The sequence below is a fragment of the Zerene cesonia genome, chromosome 10 (assembly GCF_012273895.1).
Source record: "Zerene cesonia ecotype Mississippi chromosome 10, Zerene_cesonia_1.1, whole genome shotgun sequence".
NCBI lineage: Eukaryota > Metazoa > Arthropoda > Insecta > Lepidoptera > Pieridae > Zerene > Zerene cesonia.
In genome coordinates this window covers 8,913,267-8,933,897 of record NC_052111.1, presented here as the reverse complement: position 1 = coordinate 8,933,897, position 20,631 = coordinate 8,913,267, and the positions used below count along the sequence as shown (strand labels likewise).

The 20,631-nt window shown below is 32.5% G+C and overlaps 3 protein-coding genes across 4 annotated transcripts in view; 1 reads left to right on the top strand and 2 right to left on the bottom strand.

Annotated features, from left to right (window-relative positions):
* Positions 1–2,480, top strand: part of LOC119829624 (peroxidase) — a 21,428-nt gene extending 18,948 nt beyond the window's left edge. Inside the window, exons 12-15 of one of the 2 annotated variants that reach the window (XM_038352233.1) lie at positions 1–44; positions 556–797; positions 1,108–1,274; positions 1,809–2,480. In XM_038352233.1, coding sequence (XP_038208161.1) covers positions 1–44; positions 556–797; positions 1,108–1,274; positions 1,809–2,038 — 683 coding nt within the window. In that variant the 3' untranslated portion in view covers positions 2,039–2,480. The remainder of the gene's footprint in view (positions 45–555; positions 798–1,107; positions 1,275–1,808) is intronic. The other variant, XM_038352232.1, reaches the window with a different exon arrangement.
* Positions 2,481–13,534: 11,054 nt separating this feature from the next.
* Positions 13,535–16,092, bottom strand: LOC119829300 (dnaJ protein homolog 1). Its single transcript, XM_038351754.1, has 3 exons — positions 15,949–16,092; positions 14,921–15,754; positions 13,535–14,645 (listed from the first exon to the last, which is right to left on the bottom strand). The coding sequence occupies exons 2-3, from the start codon at positions 15,746–15,748 to the stop codon at positions 14,412–14,414; spliced, it is 1,062 nt and encodes a 353-aa protein (XP_038207682.1). The 5' UTR covers positions 15,749–15,754; positions 15,949–16,092; the 3' UTR covers positions 13,535–14,411.
* A 3,067-nt stretch (positions 16,093–19,159) lies between these two features.
* Positions 19,160–20,631, bottom strand: part of LOC119829405 (cysteine-rich protein 2-binding protein) — a 13,085-nt gene continuing 11,613 nt past the window's right edge. Inside the window, exon 12 of the mRNA XM_038351884.1 lies at positions 19,160–19,290. Coding sequence (XP_038207812.1) covers positions 19,174–19,290 — 117 coding nt within the window. The 3' untranslated portion in view covers positions 19,160–19,173. The remainder of the gene's footprint in view (positions 19,291–20,631) is intronic.

The following is a 20,631-nucleotide window of genomic DNA, read 5'->3' as shown; positions in this document are numbered from 1 at the left end:
TGCGCACCCCCGTGCACAGCGTGCACCCGCACGTCACCGCTGAGGTAAGGCGGCGCTGTGCGCTCCGCCATGCGCACCGCCGTGCACAGAAACATCACCAAAATATGCTTCACTTGATTGAGACAAAAAATTCAGTCTAGTTTAGTCCTATGACTAAATAAACTAATATTGTAATATCCTAATGTCTAAAGTAATATCATTTATTATCAACGGATATAAATAAAAAAAAAACAATTAGGATTTTTATACATAAAACATCTTGTTATTCAGGAGAAATTCATGGGAATGAAATGTTTCCGCGGTAATAGTAGCCCATGTCCTCTCTAGCTTAAAATCGCTCAGTTATGATGTGACAGAAAGACATACAAACACACTTTCACACTTATAATATTTGTAGTTGGTACCCTAAACTTTACACTCACACCCTACACACGTATATTTGAAAAAATTAACGCAAGAAACACACGACTTTCAGACTTAATAATGTTTATAAATACCATAATACAAAACCTTCACCAAAATTTACTTACATACCTACAACCTACAACCCCACAGCTCAGCAACCACCTGTTCGAACGTCCCAAAGGGAACTCCTCCCTCAGCAGCACCACAGACACCATGGCCCACCCGTGCGGCTTGGACCTGGTGTCGCTTAACATCCAGCGCGGGAGAGACCATGGTCTGCCCGCGTACCCTGCCTGGAGAGAGCTGTGCGGTCTGCCGAGACCCACCAGCTTCCAAGACCTCCAGGGGATCTTTGATGATATGTCTTTGAGTCGGATCTCGAAGATTTATAAGTGAGTTTTAGTGATGTCAGGATTAAGTAGTAGCAAAGATAACATAACACTATACTACAATTAGTAGTATAGTAGACTTTGTTGTTTATTTAGGTGAGATGTAAATATTGTTCTGCAGTTTAAAAAATATCATTCAAAAAACTAAAACCCGGCAAATAAACAAAATCTGACTTTTTAATACACTATTAATACATATTTCACTCAAATGCATACATATTATACCCTAACGAAATTTTACTCTAAATCCATTGACTACAGCAACACCATCCTACAAACATAAACTATACCGATCATTCCATTTAACCCCCAGGAGCGTAGACGACATAGACCTATACACCGGCGCCCTAGCAGAAGCCCCACGCGGGCGCTTGCTCGGGGCCACTCTCACGTGTCTGGTGGCGGACCAGTTCTACCGGCTGAAGGTAGCCGACAGGTTCTGGTATGAGACCGACCAGCCGGACGTGCGGTTTACACTCCGTGAGTTATCAGACCCCGTAGACCATTTGAGTTCAATAAAAAATAATAATAATAAAAGTAAGCTGGAACTACTGATTTTTTATTGTTATAAATACAATCTGCAATCAGTCATATTATATGAACTATATATAACTACTGCAATGGGTGGGTTTAAACCCATTTTAAAATCTAATAAAGAGTTCAATCTAGTAACAATGCATAGTATAATCACAGATAACATAATACTATTTATAGGTTACACTTAGACCCAGCACCAAATCAATTGTCAGACCCATGCTACCAAATCTATGTTCTAGACAGAATCACATCAAGTTAGATAACTGCAATGGCAGACTTCTTCAAGTTCAAGCACATGGGTACTTTCAATTATGGTCGATGTTTTGCCTTTGTTTAAAGTACCCTTTAATATTTTCTCCCTTCAAACCTTCGTAGACCATTCAGACAGTCTGGCTATTTATCTTATTTCGCTTTTCACGACAATTAATTTTGCCCTATTATATTTTATTTATCATAAACTTCCCTCAACCTCCATAGAACAATTATATGAAATACGCAAAACAACCCTGGCGGGTGTGATCTGCGCGAATGAGGAACTGCTCGACCAGGCACAGCCCAGGGTCATGGAAGCCCTTAGTGCTACGAACCCTCTAGTAGATTGCAAGGAACTGCCCCAACCCAGCTTCACCCCCTGGAAGGAAACACCCCCCAAGGACCTGGACAACAAGGAAACCAAAATGGATGGCAGGAAGAATAGAAAAACGTAGTAGGATTTTGTCTTTCGTTTTGATTTGTATGAGGAAAGTGTAGAGATGAATGGGTGTTTTTTTTTCGATTGCTTGTTGTTTGGTTTTAATGCTATTTGTTACTTTTTTATTTAAAGCAATTTTTTTGATAAAGTTTTCTTTTTTTGAATTGATTGAATATTATGTGTGGTCTAAAAAATGAATTGTTTATTTTGTTTTTAATTAAATTCATCGAAAATATTCAGTAAAAAAGACAAGATATATCTTAATTTTACTTGTTAATGTCACATTCATGTTCCTTTTTAATATTTTGTAAAAGAAGTTACCGTTATTAGTTTACTTTAACTATTACTTAACTAACAAAAAAAAAGTGGAGATTTTCAATTTCACTGTCTTTTTCTGTATTTGTATCTCAGTATCATTACTTAAACTGGGTGAACCAACCTTAATGATTTTTTTTTTATTTGAAGGCTGGTGCCTCTCGTGTAGTCTCATTTAAATTTTGTCTAGTTCCAAAAATTAATAGATTTAATTATTCAAATTGTTTCTTTTTGTGCATTTTTTGCATTTTTTGCATTTTTTTTTCTTGATCCTTTGTAAAGTGTATATCAAAAGTATGATAGAAATACAGTGTCTATATTGTTAGAAATATGCATAACACTCGTACACATCCCGTTCCCATTTTTTGTACTTTAAATATTGTTCATTGTTTTGTTATATGCAGTGATTACCATTTACCATGTTAAATGATTGCTATTATGTACTAGTTAAAGATTATAGAAGTAAAAATATAAATATTAATTACGTTTTTCTGATGTAATAATATAAGATAGAGTCCCATGAAGCCAGAGCAGTTGATTCAATAGGAAAAACAGGAATTGAAAATAAATATTCTTCGTTTCTTATACTTATATATTGCAAATAAAAAAGGACTGTCATGAAATAATGAAACAGTTATATGAAAATCGGTTAAATGCGAGTCGCACACGCGATACTAAACCGTAAAGCTAAAGCTTCAGCTACAGAGCAGCTGCAAAAAAGTAGTCACCAATCTACTAGTTACTTGTTGTCTGATTATTACAGGTAATGAGTATCACTCATGATCTGTAATGACGGACGGACAGACGAATGGATAGATAATCGCAGCCTTACAACGGTCTATTAATAAAATACAGGTCCTTATTTTTACTGTGACTGTGTGATAAAGCAATATAGATAAATAAGTGTTCAAATATTATTAACTATTAAATCTTTATGAATAAAACCAATTGATTTCCTCGTAAAAGTTCCTAATGGATCGATAAATTACTCTTATTGTCCTATTTATGGCCGCTTTTATCAAACAATTTTAATATTCACTCGAGATGAAAGCGTCCATAAGTTTCAGTTTATTTTAAACTTTTGCAGTTCCCGCTTTATTTTGCTTCATAAATAAAGAATATATTGTGTATATGGATAAAATATTTTGAGAGTAATTATTATGTTTATCATCATAAAAATGTATTGAATATTTTATTGTCTAACTTTTTTATAGTCTGTGCCATGCGGTTTCAAAGCTATTTCATAATTTGTTTTTGAAACCGAAATATAATTGAATTGAAAAAAATAACCGGATTGTTTGTCAAAAATTGATAAAACTGAAATAGGTTGAACTCATTATATTATAGTTCCTAAGGTATAAAAAGATTTCGGTAGGTATAACGTAGCAAATATTTAGTAATCTGTGGTCTTATGTTCGTGAGAAATATAATTTTTTCAACATACCATATAAAATGCTTGTCGCATACAATTTATAGACTTTTTAAAACTATAAAGAATTGAAAATCGAATGTTAAAATATTAAACATCAAAAATTATCATTTTTTATATATATATATATATATATATATATATATATATATATATATATATATATATATATATATATATATATATATATATATATATATATATATATATATATATATATATATATTATATACCTGAATAACTGTATAGTCTATTTAATGGCTATTAAATAAGTGCCTTATCTTGTGCAATACTGCAATAATGGGAATATAATAAATATAAGACTAATTATTCATAATTATATTTATAAATAAATCCAACCATAACCTGTTATAATGTGTCACACAATTGAATGTCAGATTTTGAATTTTTTTTAGGTTCCATAATTGTCTGGAAGGTTCTTACAATACACATGTTAAATTTAAGTAGCTACCTTTTATTATGATTTTTAGATATTGCTGCTAGAAAGAAAGAAAATATAAATATAATGTTTTCTAAATCAAAACACGAAATGATATAATTATAGTATTGTTATAGTATTTTCAAACTTTGTCCATATTTTCATATATCCGTTATTTAATATCATAGTATGCCATATAGTACAATAATCATATTTTATATCTCATGTTATAATAATCTTAGATTAAAATCCTTTGGGGTTATTACAAATGGCGGGAAATTCCAAGTGTGGATTTTGTACGAGCAACATGGTTCTTCGCATGTAAATTAATGCAAACCTACTTATGTTTATCAAATATATTTGCAGTGTTTTTGATTCTATATCTTCTTGATATTTCGTCATAATTTTTTATGCTGTCTTATTTATATAGCAGAATTAGGTTCGATTGATTATTGTTCTTTAAAACTACGAAGAATATTCACTACACGGTTCTAATCCTGTAATAAAATTTATTTTTCAAAAGCTTCAAATTTATTTGGAATAACCCCAAGTATGTAATTTCCCCAATGTATTAAGTATATTAATAAAATAAATTTGTATGGATATTACATGTGAATTGAAACTGTGCCAAGAGCTCGTAATTGTTTTAAATAAATAATGCTTATTTTTTAAGAGTTCCCTCACCCCAAACGAATTTAAATACATATTGTGACTTGATGCTTTTATTCGATTTTGAATAAAGTTCGTTTTGATTTATATGTTTGTTTTCTTTATTTTTATACAACCTCAATAGCCCGACTATCCCTGACATGAAGACAAACAAAACAGAGATAAAATTACCTTATTATAATTATATTGTTACATCTTGTTTACCATGTTTGTGCAAGTAAAGAAGTTGAGTTATGAAATAAGAATCTCTGGCAAAAATTAATGCGAAATACATAACCCACAAGAGGCCACTACATAATATGATAAAATATGTTGCATTTAATTTTTAGTTTTATAGCATTGAAATGCTTTATAAATGAAAAATTTTGCTACGGTTAGGCAAGAAACGCAGGTTCGAATCCTGCCTCGTGATCAATTTTTTTCTATTCTTTCAAAATTTCTCAAAATATGTTGCAGTTAAATGATACATATAAAAAATGTTAAAAAATATCCAATTATTTAATTTTTTGAACTCAAAACTTAAATATAAAATATTATATAACTACAAAACAAAAAGTAATATTTTCTTTATGGTATGAGTCATATCTTTGCATCAATATTTGGCGAGCTGTAGGCAGTTGCTGACCTTGCAAATCTATAAAACTAGCTTTACAATACATAAAAGTGAATTTAACTCCATACTAATAAGGTCGAGAATCACTTTTTCCATATGGTACTATGGATATGGAATAACGACGTCTTTAGATCCTGAACCTTGAATCCTTCATGACATAATAGTTGGGGAATTTAAGAATGCGGTAAAATGAACTTTAACACTAACACTCAAAGTTCGTTTTACATAAAATGAGACTAACATGCACAGATGTTTTCATGAAATAAAAACTAGGCAATGTTAGTTCGGCCCTGTATCAAGGTTTTGTGTTATTGAATGAGATCACAATACCAGCTTTGATGTAATAATTGAAGTATGAGAAAAATATTGTATTGTGGCTGAAAATCTATCGTTGAAATATAATGATAAAAATATAATTTTTCTCGACTATTATCTCGACTCGATCGACGATCAATCGACTATTTCTTTCGTCGACTTGATAAATATTTTTGTACGATGTTATTAATTAGGTAACTGATGCGCCTGTATGCAAATATTTCAATAGATTTTAATACTCAGAAAACTTAATAATTTAGCAGGCGCCCCGTTTTATAGATAGGAAATATTCTTTCATCTATTCTAATCATCATCATCATCAGAGAACGACTTTTGATTCTTGGTCATGCTTCCTCAAGATGTTTTCCTTATTAAATTTATTTCCTGCACGCTGGCCCGGTCTCGAACCCCGACTTATCTATTTTGAAGTCCGAGGTACTCACAATTGGGCCACCATTGCTTTTTAAAAAATAAAATATTAAAGGGAAATATTAATGTATTATGAATATTTACATTTCATCAAACTATAATTACTATAGTTTCTTAATTTAATCAATTTCTTTTCACTTTTAAAATATGTTCAAATGAATTATGCTTCTAAATTCTTATTTCGTAATATAATAAATTTTCTATTATCAATATCATTGATAAGGAAGTTGTTTCATAAGACGCCTGCCATATTAGGGATTAACAGGATTTTTAAAATCGGTCCACTAGTTCCTGAGATGTATGCGTAAATTGTTTTTGTTCCCAAATGACAGCTTTATATTAATACGTTCCACTTTCCAATAGCTAGACTTTTATGGCACTGAAATAAAATATGCTGAATGCAGTAAATATGCCTTGGCATTGACTCGAGAGACAAGTTTGGCATCGGCGTTGGCACAAAACGCATTATGTCATTTCTCATTACACCTACGATGTTTATGAGCTGTTGACTATTGTTTAAATTGCATATAACAACGAAATTCTTATGGCTGACCGTATTTTGGTCCTATTGAGGTATGAAATGAAATTCTTTATTGCTTATAAAAAACAAAAGAAAGAAAATCTGAACAACATAAAATAAGCAAAAGGCGGCCTTATCGCTAGGTAGCGATCTCTACCAGGCAACCCTTAAAGTATAAGGAAAAAAAAAGGATATATAAAATAGAAGGTGAGCAAAAATAAGGCAATTAGGTAGGAGGTATGTCATTTAAATATGTTCTATTATTTCAGATATTTTAAAGAAAATACGATGTTTTAATGTTTATAACCATTATCATTTTATATTTTTACAGATTTTGACAACATAGGCCAAAGTTTGCGAAATGGGGGAAGCATAAAATTTAAAGAGACAGTTCTTCTTTTTCTTTTTCTTAACTGGCAACATCCTGATCCCACTGGAATGATTCTCCCAATGTCACGTGTTGTACAGACAATCGGTTAATTTTGGTGGCGTTTTAATAAGAGCTTTTATGAAAAATACTCTGTTCTAAGGAAAAATCACGGGTGAGATAAGAGACGGGTTAGTGGATTGCCTGATTACAGTACTCACACGTATAAAATACAAATGTACAGTGTACGTGCGTTTTATGCGTTGGTAGCGTAGGTATTTGACCACTGATGTATCTACCTCGTACGAATCCAGCACGAACGAAACGTGTATTTATAATATCACTGCCTTTTCACAGCCTAAAGGCATCCTACCGTTATGGAATCACGAAAAGGTATAGGCTACATTGTGCGCTTATGGGTTCAGCTACTGACTGGGTAGGTTACCATTAAGAATACATCTCACAATACCTAGGATTTACGTATATTTAGCGAAGAATAAAACTACGTAATGTAAATGTAGGTGTATCAAGCATATTATAAATGCCTCACATATAATCCTAAAGATTCACTGTACTTATATTATAATATAAGACTTTGTTTATTTGAACGCGCTATTCTCAGGAACGATTCGTCCAATTTAAATTTTTTTTCACCGACGGATATGTACGTGACTGCTATAGACTATAATATATGTACCACGGGCAAATCCAGCTAATACTATATATCAGATATTAATTTTTTGCAACTATGATATAGGGATACCCGTGGTACCCAATATAATTTCACTTATCTGTTTACATATTATAATTAAGTTGATTTTTCAAAATAAGAAATTCGAAAAATACGCATGAATAAAAAATGATGAAATGATTTAATACTAGTTCGGGTTGTAACACGACGAGATAGAAGAACAAAAAAAAACACACTTTATCCTACAATTTTATATAAGTAGACCTGTATTCTTAAATTTCAACCATCTAGAATCTAGGATCAATGTCAATCGGAACTAACGCGTTTATCAACTTATCGTTTTCACACGTGCCTCTATAAATTACCACATGTCATTGATAATAAAAACAACACAAAGCTTAAGGTGCGTTCGAGAAACTTCCGCGGTTGTTATCATTGCCGTTGCTTCGAGACAATAATATAATTGCATATGATATGACGCCAAAACAATAATCTACTTATAATTAAAGTTCAAGCGCTGTACGTCTTGAAATGCACATGCTTATAAGGGAAAGTCAAATTTTCTGACGTTTTAGCGTATGACGTACTTCTTTGTCTTGCATATAATAATTATCTTAATTAATAATGACTAATGGTTGACATTTGCCTTGTAAATGATTTCAATAATTATGTGTATGTTTTTACTAAAATAAAGTGAATTGCACTAAATTCTTTAAGTACGTTAAACAAAAAGTAAAATTCACAATAAGAGGGGAAAAAATAAAAATGCAATTGTACTAAGAAATAATGAAATAAATTACTTTGGCGGGAAAATTAAACGACGTCGGTAGGTACGCTTTTGGCAGATTTTCCACAGACAATAATATTAATGCAACAGATAACAATGTCTCCTGCTTGACTTATCTTGATTTATGTTACCTTGATCATGAAGTCCGAGATGATTCCAACGCACTAACGTCTAAATTAGCGTCAACGCAACATTTATAGAATCGTGTTGATTTTATTCCTCAAGTAGTTTATACTTACCGATTTAATAAGGGTCAAAACACAAAAATAAATAATGTGATTGAAAACGATTAATCGTCAAAAACGTTAGTAAAGTATGAGTACAAAATTAAATTGTGGTCTTATAGAAAATGTACCATTTTCCAAAAGCAAAAATTTGTAGGCCTACTGCCTAATTAATACTTTTATTGCATGTAGTCTCAATATTAATAATAATAATATATATTTATTTATAATAATATATACTGACTGGTCTATTTTTATTATGTTAAAATAAATGTTAAATTTTTTTTCAGTACTTTATCTAGTATATTTATAAATATACAGTAATTAATTGTGTAGTTGTAGTCAATCTATTAGAACGATATAAGTTGCAATGCATTATGCAAGTCACGAAAGAAAGGAAATGCTTATTAAATATTGTATTAGACACTTAGACCACGGTCAGAGTTGTTTTATGAGCATGAGCATAACCCAACCAAAAACTAAGGAGGGTTATACAATTATATCGACATTTTAACATTAACTCTTTCGGGAAGGAAAGTTAATGCTTTTCTTACATGCTTTTATTCTTTATTGAGTGAAATGAAGTACAAAATCGAGGAACTAGGACATGGCATGTTTTATCGGCTACCGCCCCTCTAAGTGAATAACCCGAGTAATTCGCGTTAGTGAATGACCATTAAAATTGGTTGGTTAATAATGACGTTTGCGCGAGCTCGTTATGAAGTCGCGTGGTTGTAATCACGCGTCACGTTTTACGCACACGTGATCTGGCAAGAGCACGTGTATTCTTTTTTTTTAAAGAACAGCAAAATAAATTTTACTCGTTTGTGGGGAGATTGAGTATTCGTGCATAGTACCTTTTAATGATATATTGAAAATTACGTGTCATTGATTATTAATTGTTTTATTGTTTTGCTTCCTAAACAGTACATGAGGTCCAAACTCTTTCAACTCTTTCGATTCTTCGTTTTTAATTTATTTCTCATCCTTTTTCATACGTAAAGGCTCGACTATATTTAAAAGCAATTTTTTTTTGTTAATCAGAACAAACAATCGTAACAACAAACAATATAAACTCATATGTATATATTATAATTAAAAATAACATTAGGGACATTTGCGTTTAAGATCTGGCAACTCCAACGCGTTTGCTAGAACTTATTTATATAAAGTATAATGTGTAGCGCGCAGATACCGGTCTCCTAAGGTTATTCATTCTCGAAGGCACTGGAAGCTTGGTTGCGACTCGCGAAGCATCGCGTAAAAGTGAACGTGCGACTGCAACGATCTTTGTTTCCGTAATAGTTACGTATAAAATATTAAAACTATAATCACGAGTTAGGGCTTAAATGAATATTCCATAATTTTATTGTTAAACATTACAAACAGATTACAATAAGAATTTTATATGATATATCTTCATCTATTGGTCCGGTATTTTTCGGTAAATTTATTATATAAATTCCATTAGGCATGTAGGAATTGTAGATTGGGTATGTATTATGATCATAATATTGTGAGTGAAAAATTTTACATAATTATTCTCGTTCGGGAAAAAGGCATTTGAAAGCATTCACGATTTGACCTCTTCACCTACTGACCCCGATAAAAAAGGTTTATTATTGAGAAATATCAAGTTTTTAAAATGACTATTGTATCGTTTAGTAGCTTTTTAGGCATTAATTGCAACTTATTTGTTTTCAATTTATCTTACTACATAGTATCACAGGTAGTAATTTTCTATCAATCTATCTACTGCCTACTTGGCTTTCTTGGCACGGAGTTCCAATAGATTAGTGGGTATCGCTTTTACTAATTATTGTATAAATTTATTTTTCTCATTTGAGCGGCTTTGAAATCGGTTCAATTTGTCTAAAATAATTTAAATGGAGCATTTAAATTGTAGAGTCGTAGTTTCTGTTTGTCTCACAGTTGGATCAGATTAACTATAGATCAGAGAGGGACTAGGTAACTGGTGTAGGTGACATCCTATTCATATAGGATTCCCCACTCATATGGGGACCCCATTCATATGGGGTATAATTGAGATTATATAACGTGCGCCAGTGCAAAAGTTCTTAAACGATCTGTTTCAGCCATAGACATAGCCTTGTTATATAACTACAAAAACCGTCGGTCGTAGACTAAAAATAGCAACCATAAGTCATATTTTCCGATTTTATGTCTGTCTCCGCAAGATATAAACACTGTTAGTTTATAATATATCTCGTGAGTTTACGAAGTGACAAAAAATTGTCTAAACTGTATCAAACGCATTTACAATTTAACGTATTATTTTTCGTTAGTTTATGAACTGTCCTTAACTGGTCGTTAAATTGATAATGGTTTGGTTACAGTTACAATTTTTTGCCAGTTAATTACCTCGCGAGACATATTATACACTAAGGATATTTATAATCATATAGTAACTCACACAATTGGTGAAATTCATTGCCTTCCTGATTTTATTTATAAATCATTTCAATTGAGATCGTCAGATTATTTTTGTTGAAAATGGAGCATTAAAAAAGAAAAGAAATCAGACCAACAGGAAGTTTTGTACAACTTTTAATTTGCAGACTGAATTAGTAGGTATCTAACAGATTTTTTACTACTGTTCTAGGTCTTTGACATGACTCTGATATGCCTTTATTTCTAGAATATGTTTTATTTATGAGGCTTTTTGCATTTAGTTATGACATACAAGTATTTTCATTCACATAGATTTTTAACATAATACTATGTTGTTGGTAGGTACATGATATTTGTTAGTTGTACGTTTTTATTTATTATATTGGACTATTTCTTAACAGTACAATATTGTTATTTGATTACCTACAAACCTTGTAATACTTTTTGTATTCCGGCCCAAAAAATACACATTTATAATACAACAGGTGTTTTTTCTTATGTGGTAAGGTATTGTATTGAGAAAAATGTGACTAAAGTTTGCGTTCATTGCCCTTGTTCCAAAGAAATTTATTCCGGCTCGACCTATCTATCTTAAACATTATGGTTAACAACACATTGGCCTATATCATGGAGGCATGGAAAAATTTGTTGTTTTAGTCTGTGTATGGGTATTCTTTCTGAAAATTAACTTTATTTAGTATTCACCTTTTATGTTTATCTACTTACACTGATATTATAAAGAGAAAACTTTTGTATAGTGTTTGTAATGTTTTCACGTAAAACTGCTGTATCGATTTAAAAAATTCTTACACCTTTAGCAAGTTTCATGTTTACTGAGTGATAAAGGCTATATTTATATCTCAGGCAAACAGCTAGTATCTAATAAGTATTGTTTATTTCTAAGCGGAGGAAGTATCTATAAAAATAGATATATTATGATTTATACACTCTTTAAATATTTGGTATATTTTTTGTAATAATATTGAAATCAATGTTAGCGCTTATATATTCTTAACAAATGAATATTAAGGTACACTGCTTCCGGATTCTCGATCTGATTGAAACTCTACCAATCGCCTATTAAATGGAGTATGCACTCGAAAGTAAAATATTACAGATTACTAAATACTTACTATTAACAGTACTAACAGTGTGAGTAAATAAACAATTATATTACAACAATAAAAAACAAGAAAACCATTATGCACACGTGCCTCTTATCGCAACTAAACATGTAATTTACAGTTTATGACAATCTTTATGTAATCAAGAGCGGGCGCCCGCCCCCGTAGAAGATATTTTTATATCTGATGTAGATTCAAGATTGCTCGAAATATAGACTGTAGTTTGAAAAGCGCATGCGCGATTTATCTACCTAGAACATTATGATTAACCAAATGAGAAATTTATAGTACTTACCTATATTTCTGGTGTAAAACCTATGAATGTGGCATTTTAAAAAACAGCACTTATTTTAAAACAGATGGAAACGGCCTATAGGCCGTGTGCATCTCGTGACTACTACATTTCGAAATTTCTCTCAATAACTAAATGAAGATAAAAATTCTACTTATGTACACAAATTATCATTTGAATGTATGAATAAAATGCTGTCACGTTTTGAATTTCATTAAAGGGCTTTGAATGCATAATGTTCATCAGAAATTCATACCTATCATCAAAGGTCAAACATCACAGATGCGCAATGCGACACTAGTAAACAATCAATACTTGTACATTACAGAAACACGCCTTCAATTTTAATTTAGTACTCTCTAAGGTTCAATTTTTTTCGTACTCCTAGTGCAAGTTTATCAAGGAATTCGTTTGTAAACAAAACAATTGCGATGATATAAATCAGACTCATTACTCATATTATCTCACTTATAATTTGTTTTCATTAATCTAGATTTTTTCACGTTCCCATAGCATCAAATAACTATAATATAATTCTTTTTTTCAATATCACATTTACAAATATTTCGTTATTAATAGAAATGGCTGTTTTATAATTTTTGCGTATAAATGGTCCCCGCATTCAAGGTACACTCGTGCCAGTCGATGACGCCATACTCTACAGCTGTACACGCCAAGGCGACGAGGCTCGTCGGGCGCTACTTATTTCAGTTTTCAAACGAACAAATTTCGTCTTCAGATCTAATATTAACCAGCTATTTCAGATTTATAATTTCGTGTGCTCATCAAAATGTCATAGCTTGTGTTGGGTATTTATTATAATTACTTTCAGGGTTTTGAGATTTAATATTGAATATGAAGGGGTCTTGAAATAAAAATCAATATTCAGTATTCTTTTTTATTAGTCATTATTTTAAGAGCAATAATTATAAGTTTCGTCACTTACAAACAATTGAACCTAAGTATTAATGATCAGTCTTTGAAACCTAGTTTTGGTATATACAGTCAGGTCTAAAATTTTTGAATAATATCAGTGTTTAACATTTTTCTAGAACTATCGATTAAATAAGTTTGAATATTGCGATTAATACAAGATAAATCTGACTGCACACAACAATTTCTATTCTCAAAGCACAAAAATGTAACCGTGAGCTAAGTTCCTAAGTACGGAAACCTAAAACTTACAATTACTGCTAATTAATATTTACATGAATAATACAAAATATTTACAACTATCAAATTTAAATACTTGCACATAGTCAGTCTCTGTACTAAAACGCACAAAGAATTAACTCAGTCACAACATCTTCATCCACAAACAATGCATACTGATTTGGTGGATGATTCAATAAATTAACATTAATAAATAAAATTCAACTACAATTTACTGTTGCTACAATTCGCTGTTATTAGAAGAACCACTTGTAATAGAATTTTGACAAAATAAAAATGTTTCAAACTAAAAGGACTAAAACTACCACAAAATCATTCACTAGAAATCAGTATCCACTGCACCGTGCCAAAAAATTACAATGCTATCCACACTCACAGCAGTCACACAAAATTATCTAAATGACTGTAGGCAATGACCACAACTGCGGCAACAAATAACCTAGCTCAAATGCAGATCCTACCCTTGTAACGGAAGCGACATTAAATTAACGAAGTTCCAAAATCAAACACTACAAGGAATGTCCCACAACGATTGAGCCTGAACCCTGAGGGTACACCACTCCGTTCCTGAGATATCCATATGTTCGGTTTTAATTTGGCAATGTGTCCATTAAAATTTCCTTTACTCCTGAGCTTAGTCTGTCTGGGAAGTTTATGTCGAAGGCCACTAACAAGTCACCTTTCCGCGTGGGCTCCTTGGGGAAGGGCAACCCATAGCCGGGGAAACGTTTTACTGTGAATGGCTTCACAATCTCACCTTGAAGGTTGACAGTCAGTTTCTCTCCAGACATTGTTGGCACTTGGATGATAGTTCCACAGAGGGCCTGTAAACAAAAACATTGGTTAGTACTCATAGAAATTTCCAGATTTGTTTACATGCAATACTTCCATGAGAGGTGACTCATCAAATATTCCTGATTACGAGGAAGTTACACTAAGAGTAAATTATCATTTTACAGCTAAACAATGTAAAAGTAGCATAATTGAACTTATACCTAGTCATTTATAAAGAAATATAAATGAAGCAGAGTACAAATAACAAAAAAAATTATCCAAAACACAAACATTGCAATAATAAACAATATATGAAAACACCCACCTGTTTAAGTGAGATCTTGGCTGTATATCTGATGTCACTGCCCTCTCTCTTGAACAATGGGTTGGGTTTGTCGCGAATGATGAAGACAATATCTGCTGGGATCTTGTTCCTGCCCTGATCGCCCTCCTTCTGGAACGTGATCTTGGTGCCAGCCTTCCAGCCAGGTTTCACGTGAATCGTCAGCACTTTGTCCTCTTTCTTCGACGTACCATCTGGTTGCATCACACGGCGAGATATCTTCATTTTCTTTACACAACCTCTTGCGATGTCTTCCAGCGACACATACAGGTCATGTTCGATCGGGGGATCTTGGGTCTTCTCCTTCCTATTGGGTGAGCCGTGGAAGTTGAAACTGTGACTTCTGAACGCACCGCCTGGGCCGCCTTGTCTCGCTGTGCCCATACCCATATTCGCCAATGGATCGAAATCAACGTCCATATCTCGATCGAAGAACATCGTAGTACCTCCATTCCCACCGTTTAGGTCAAAGAACGATTGGAACGGGCTGGCAGCGCCGAAGAACTGTGCAAACGTGGCTCTTGGGTCTCCGTGGAACGTGTATGAGAAGGACTGGCCACCGCCAGGTCCGTTCTGGCCTCCAACTCCTCCCTTCAAACCTTCTTCACCGTAATCATCGTAAATCTTCCTCTTTTTCTTATCTGACAGAACTTCATACGCTTCTGCGACTTCCTTGAACCTCTCTTCCGCTCCAGCCGATTTGTTCTTATCCGGATGGTATTTGAGGGCTAATTTGCGATATGCTTTCTTTATTTCGTCGTCAGTTGCACCTTTAGACAATCCCAATATTTTGTAGTAATCCTTCGCCATTTTTACCTACAACAAAGAAATAGATTCTCATTAGATTACACTTACAACGGCTAACACCATTTTTGGAGACGTATACTGATGATCCGCACAATTCACATATTCTAGAACTTTGTATCTTATTTTCAGTTTTTGTGAACAAAAACTCACTTTAAAAGCAGTTAATACAATACATTAACACTATAAATGCAGCGAATACTTACAATTTACTTTTAAACCCGAAATCTACAAATAATTACAGATTTTGCTAAAAATAATCACACACAACACAACTCACAAGTTCACACTATCTACTTCACAAATGAATGAAACGTAGCGCTGCCGTCGCGCCAAAATTTATACATTAAAACGTCTAGAACATTCTGGGACCTTCACTCGACGCAAGTGCGAGATAAAATATACGCTATCATTTAAAGTTGCTTGTGGTAGAAAGAGATAAATATATTTCCAACCGTTCAAACATGTGCACATTATAAAGATCAAGCATGACGTCGCTCGTATAATAAGTCTGTTTTCTATGTATCCAAACAAAGATTTAATATTTTAGCCAATCATGAAATAGAAGTAAGAAATTAAACCAATAGGTTCACTGCAAGCAAATATTAAGAACCAATACTAACTTAGAATATAATAACAACGTCAATTTATGAAGAAAAGTTTGCAATGAGAACAATTGACGTAAAATCAGATCACAATTTGCATTAAGGTTCAATTTTGTACTGAAGAAGTGATACATATTATAGAGAAAGCAAAATAATAAGCAAAAGAACGCCATTATTTTTTATGCTTTTATGTTGCAGTTTAATTTGAAAAGAGTTATTTGGTCTTATTGAAATAATTCTTGAAGTATCTGTTCATTATCAAAAGTACACTATATTTACGCGTAAACTATAAATAACATAACTAAAGATGTATTTAAATAAGAATTATAGAAAAATGTAGGTTGCTTTGACTGCAACATATATATTTATTTCTTATTACCGAAGCGCAGAGTATAATAATCACATCTAAGATTGAAATATTAAAATATGAAAAAATTGTTTATGTAATAATTACAGTTTAGTACTTGAGTAATTTGTATTATATAATGTTATAAATTACTGAATAATGAAGTGTGACCTAGCACCTAGCTGTCTGTAAGGAATTAGAATATGTGTATAATGTATATTACTTAAATATGATTCATAAGTTAACGTTAAAGCCAATGATGGCATAAATTCCTACAACAGGTAGCTAGGCAGGTCTACCATAATGGTACTACCATATTCTCAAACCACAATACTATTTATAGCAAATCTATATGAATTAGAATGAATCGCCAAATTTGTTGTTAACCGTAAAACTCGAGAACGGCTCAACCAATTTCGCTAATTGTTTTTTAACGTTTTTAGAAGGAACAAGAAAAGTTCTAGAAAACGAACCACGGGCATAGCCGGGGCGGACCGTTAGATTATAGACGTAGCTTTAATATTTATGAGGGAACAAATTAAAAAAACTTTAGGGTTAGTAACTGCACAACCGTTTTATGATTAATTTCCATTCTCGCTGTATTGTGCATAGTCAATAATTTATTAAAGAAGACTATTCACGATACATATGAATCGCATCCAATATACATTAGGCACACGTGACCACGATAAAACGGGATGTAGGTCAAAGAAAAAGCGAGACATTCACGTGTCCGCTCAATTGAATCTAGAATACCGAATGCTTGATAACCCTTCATATTTCTCACGTTTATTTGCTTTTGCAACCGACGTCTATCCATCGCTGGTTTTCTGTTATCAATGCACGTGTAATGTTAATTCATTAAGCAGTGTACGTGGAATTATGCGATATTTACAACTTTAGATGTGGCTATGTGAAAGTGTGTAAAGGATGTATTACGTATTATCATATTATTATGTTATCTGTGGTATTACTATGCCTTTCTTATAATTAATTAAGGTAGAAGACGATCCAGCAATGGATTCAAAATATACTAAGTACCTACAAGGTATATCAATTAAAATATGTTTGATCAAAAATGTTATTAATTGTGCTAATATAAAGTAACAGGCGCCTAATTTTTTTGAAGATTTAATGGCTCAAACGCCTAAATTGTAGTTAATTCATTCATTCATGAAAGTGAAAACAATTTCACATTGATCACATTGACGGATAAATGTAAAAGATTTAATTAAAATTTCATATATATTCTGTATAGCCACTGCAATTGAAACAATGGAAAAGCTCTCGTTTTAGTCATTCTTCGTAAATTATTCCATTTTTAACTTACATAGTAGGCAATATCTAGAATAGTTTATGAATAGGTTTTTTTAGTAACTACCGCGGATTCGGAAGGTCATTTCTCCCGAGAAGAATCAGCAATAAACCTGAAATTTAAGTATATTTATCCTTGCAGTAATTGAATATTTTTTAACAATTAAACAGAAATTAAATTCATTGGCTGCCTCATAACAGACCAGGGTGTGGATTTCACATTTTTATTGATGATAAAAATGATGAGACATTAATTTTTTATTTTGCTACAGAGCTCTTAGCTACGTAAATTCAAAAGGATAATTTGTGTCGAATGTCTGTCTGCCCATTACTCATTAACAGCTTAACGTTAACACCGATTTGGGTTACCAAATACTTGCCAGAGTCAACATTAAAGATACGATACTTCATTTTCAATAATGAATGCCTGACGAAGGATAGAAATTTAAATTTTTTGGAGATTGATTAAAATTTATTTGTTATAAGACAAATAAATGTATACCTATTTCGTAAATAAAAAAATCCTAAATCGATGTAATATTTAAACTTATTATATATATAAAAAAAATATAAAAAACAGAAGAAGCACGCCTGTACGTTTATCATGAAATTAAAATTTTTCGTTAGTTCAATGTCCGACGTAGTGTTCAGTGACCTTGTGTATAAGAATAAATAAATGAATTATATTTTCATTGGCCTATTGTTATGATTAAGGAACGTATTTATATTCAACAGAAATCTGCAACTAACACTACTACTACAATAAAGCAAGATATAACTATCACCCGTGCAAAGTGATGATGGGATTCGTGAAGCTTTTTAATGCCAACGAAACAATATTTTTAATATTGATAGCACATTGTGTATGTCAAATTATATAATGTCATAGTTAGTGTTTCTAAAAAGTGTAACAGAAAAATTTATATAGAACCAGGAAAATATTGGCTTTTTTTATATATATAGGACTTAATATCTTCTGCGTCTTTTTTTTACATAGCAACTCCCGATCCCACTGACGGCGTTGACAGCTCATATATCATTATTGGTAATTGACATTGACTTGACACCTTTATAAAAAGCAACTTTTGCAAAGCTTTAAATCGATCGTATTTATTTTAGTGTTAAGTGAAAAGAAAATAAAAGGCATTATGTATTTTTTATATTTATTATCTGACTAGTCTCAAAAACAACGCATGCCGACAGCCCTTGTAGTCGATGTCATAGTATTTCTCGTAAAAGTCTTGAATCAGCTCTTCGACCTGTAAACAAACAAATAAAACATGTCAAGCGATATATTACAAGTGAAGTGCGACGCCTGCAAAGAAGTAGCTCATGAGCCGTACATAGAATGTTGTGACTGCGAAACAAATTTGTGCTGTCCATGTTTCGCATCAGGAAAAGAAACGGGCCCCCACAAAAGTGATCACAAATACGCAGTAAGAAGAAACGATTTCCCGCTTTTTGATAATTGTAACTGGTCGGCAAAAGAAGAATGCAAACTACTTTCGGCACTATCAACATACGGCTATGGGAACTGGGAAGAAATATCTAAAAGTGTACACACGCGATCGAAGCTTGAATGTCTGGAACACTACAAGAAATACTATATTGAAAATGTTCAATATGATGAGCTTAAACTACTACCAGAGACGGAACAGTCTTTATTTCCCAAACCCACAATACCCTATTTGTATAGTATGGAAATAAGTACAAATCCACCAAGAAACAATCCTGGAGACCAACACCTAGCTGGATATAATGCTTACAGATCAGAATTTGAGCTCAGCTATGATCACAATGCTGAAAATATTTTCAATATAGAAGATACTTATTCTGATGATGAAGACGATTGTATGGAAGCACTGAAAGTCAGTTTGGTAAACGCATTAAACACACGTCTTAAAGAGAGGAAACGAAGATACAGAATAATACAAAACCATGGTTTGATTATGACAAATAAACTTTTATCATGGTTAAAAAAGTTTGATTTAACAATAACAAGGCCAAAAGCAGAGAGGTTGCTCTCATTTATGCAATTCATGACAGGCATGCAGTTTGATGCCTTCATGGAGTCCTTGAGCCTTGAAGATACGCTTTTGCAAAAGATATCTCGGCTAATTGAGTATCGTAAGAATGGCATAAAAACACTGCAATCGGCACGCTTCTACAGACACTTGAAACAAGAAAATGATGTAGCATTAAAAGAGCAAAAGCAGTTTACATCTGTCATGTCCAAAAAATTCGATAGTCAGTCTCCAGTTAAAAACAAATTAGTTTTAGGTTATTATGGAGGTGCTGTGTCTAATAAAAAATATAGAAAGACCTCTATGCCTCTTGACATTGTAGATATGCCAGGCTTTCACCTGCTATCGGAGAATGAGAAGATATTATGTTCGCATGTTCGTTTGGCACCAAGGACCTATTTGGAAATTAAAAATTTACTAATAGCCGAGAACAACAAACTTGGATTCCTTCGGTTGTTGGACGCAAGGCGGATAGTGAAGATAGACGTCAATAAAACAAGGAAGATTTACGATTACTTTATTGAAGAAGGATTCATAAGCAGGCCATTGCCTAGTATGTGAATAAATATTTTTTTATAAAATTATTGTTTTTGATTTTAG

Coding starts and splice junctions, on each gene's coding strand:
- LOC119829300 (XM_038351754.1), bottom strand. CDS start 15,748: ATGGCGAAGGATTACTACAAAATATTGGGATTGTCTAAAGGTGCAACT. Junction 14,646..14,920: donor CCAAGATCTCACTTAAACAG/GTGGGTGTTTTC, acceptor TTTTGTTTACAG/GCCCTCTGTGGAACTATCAT.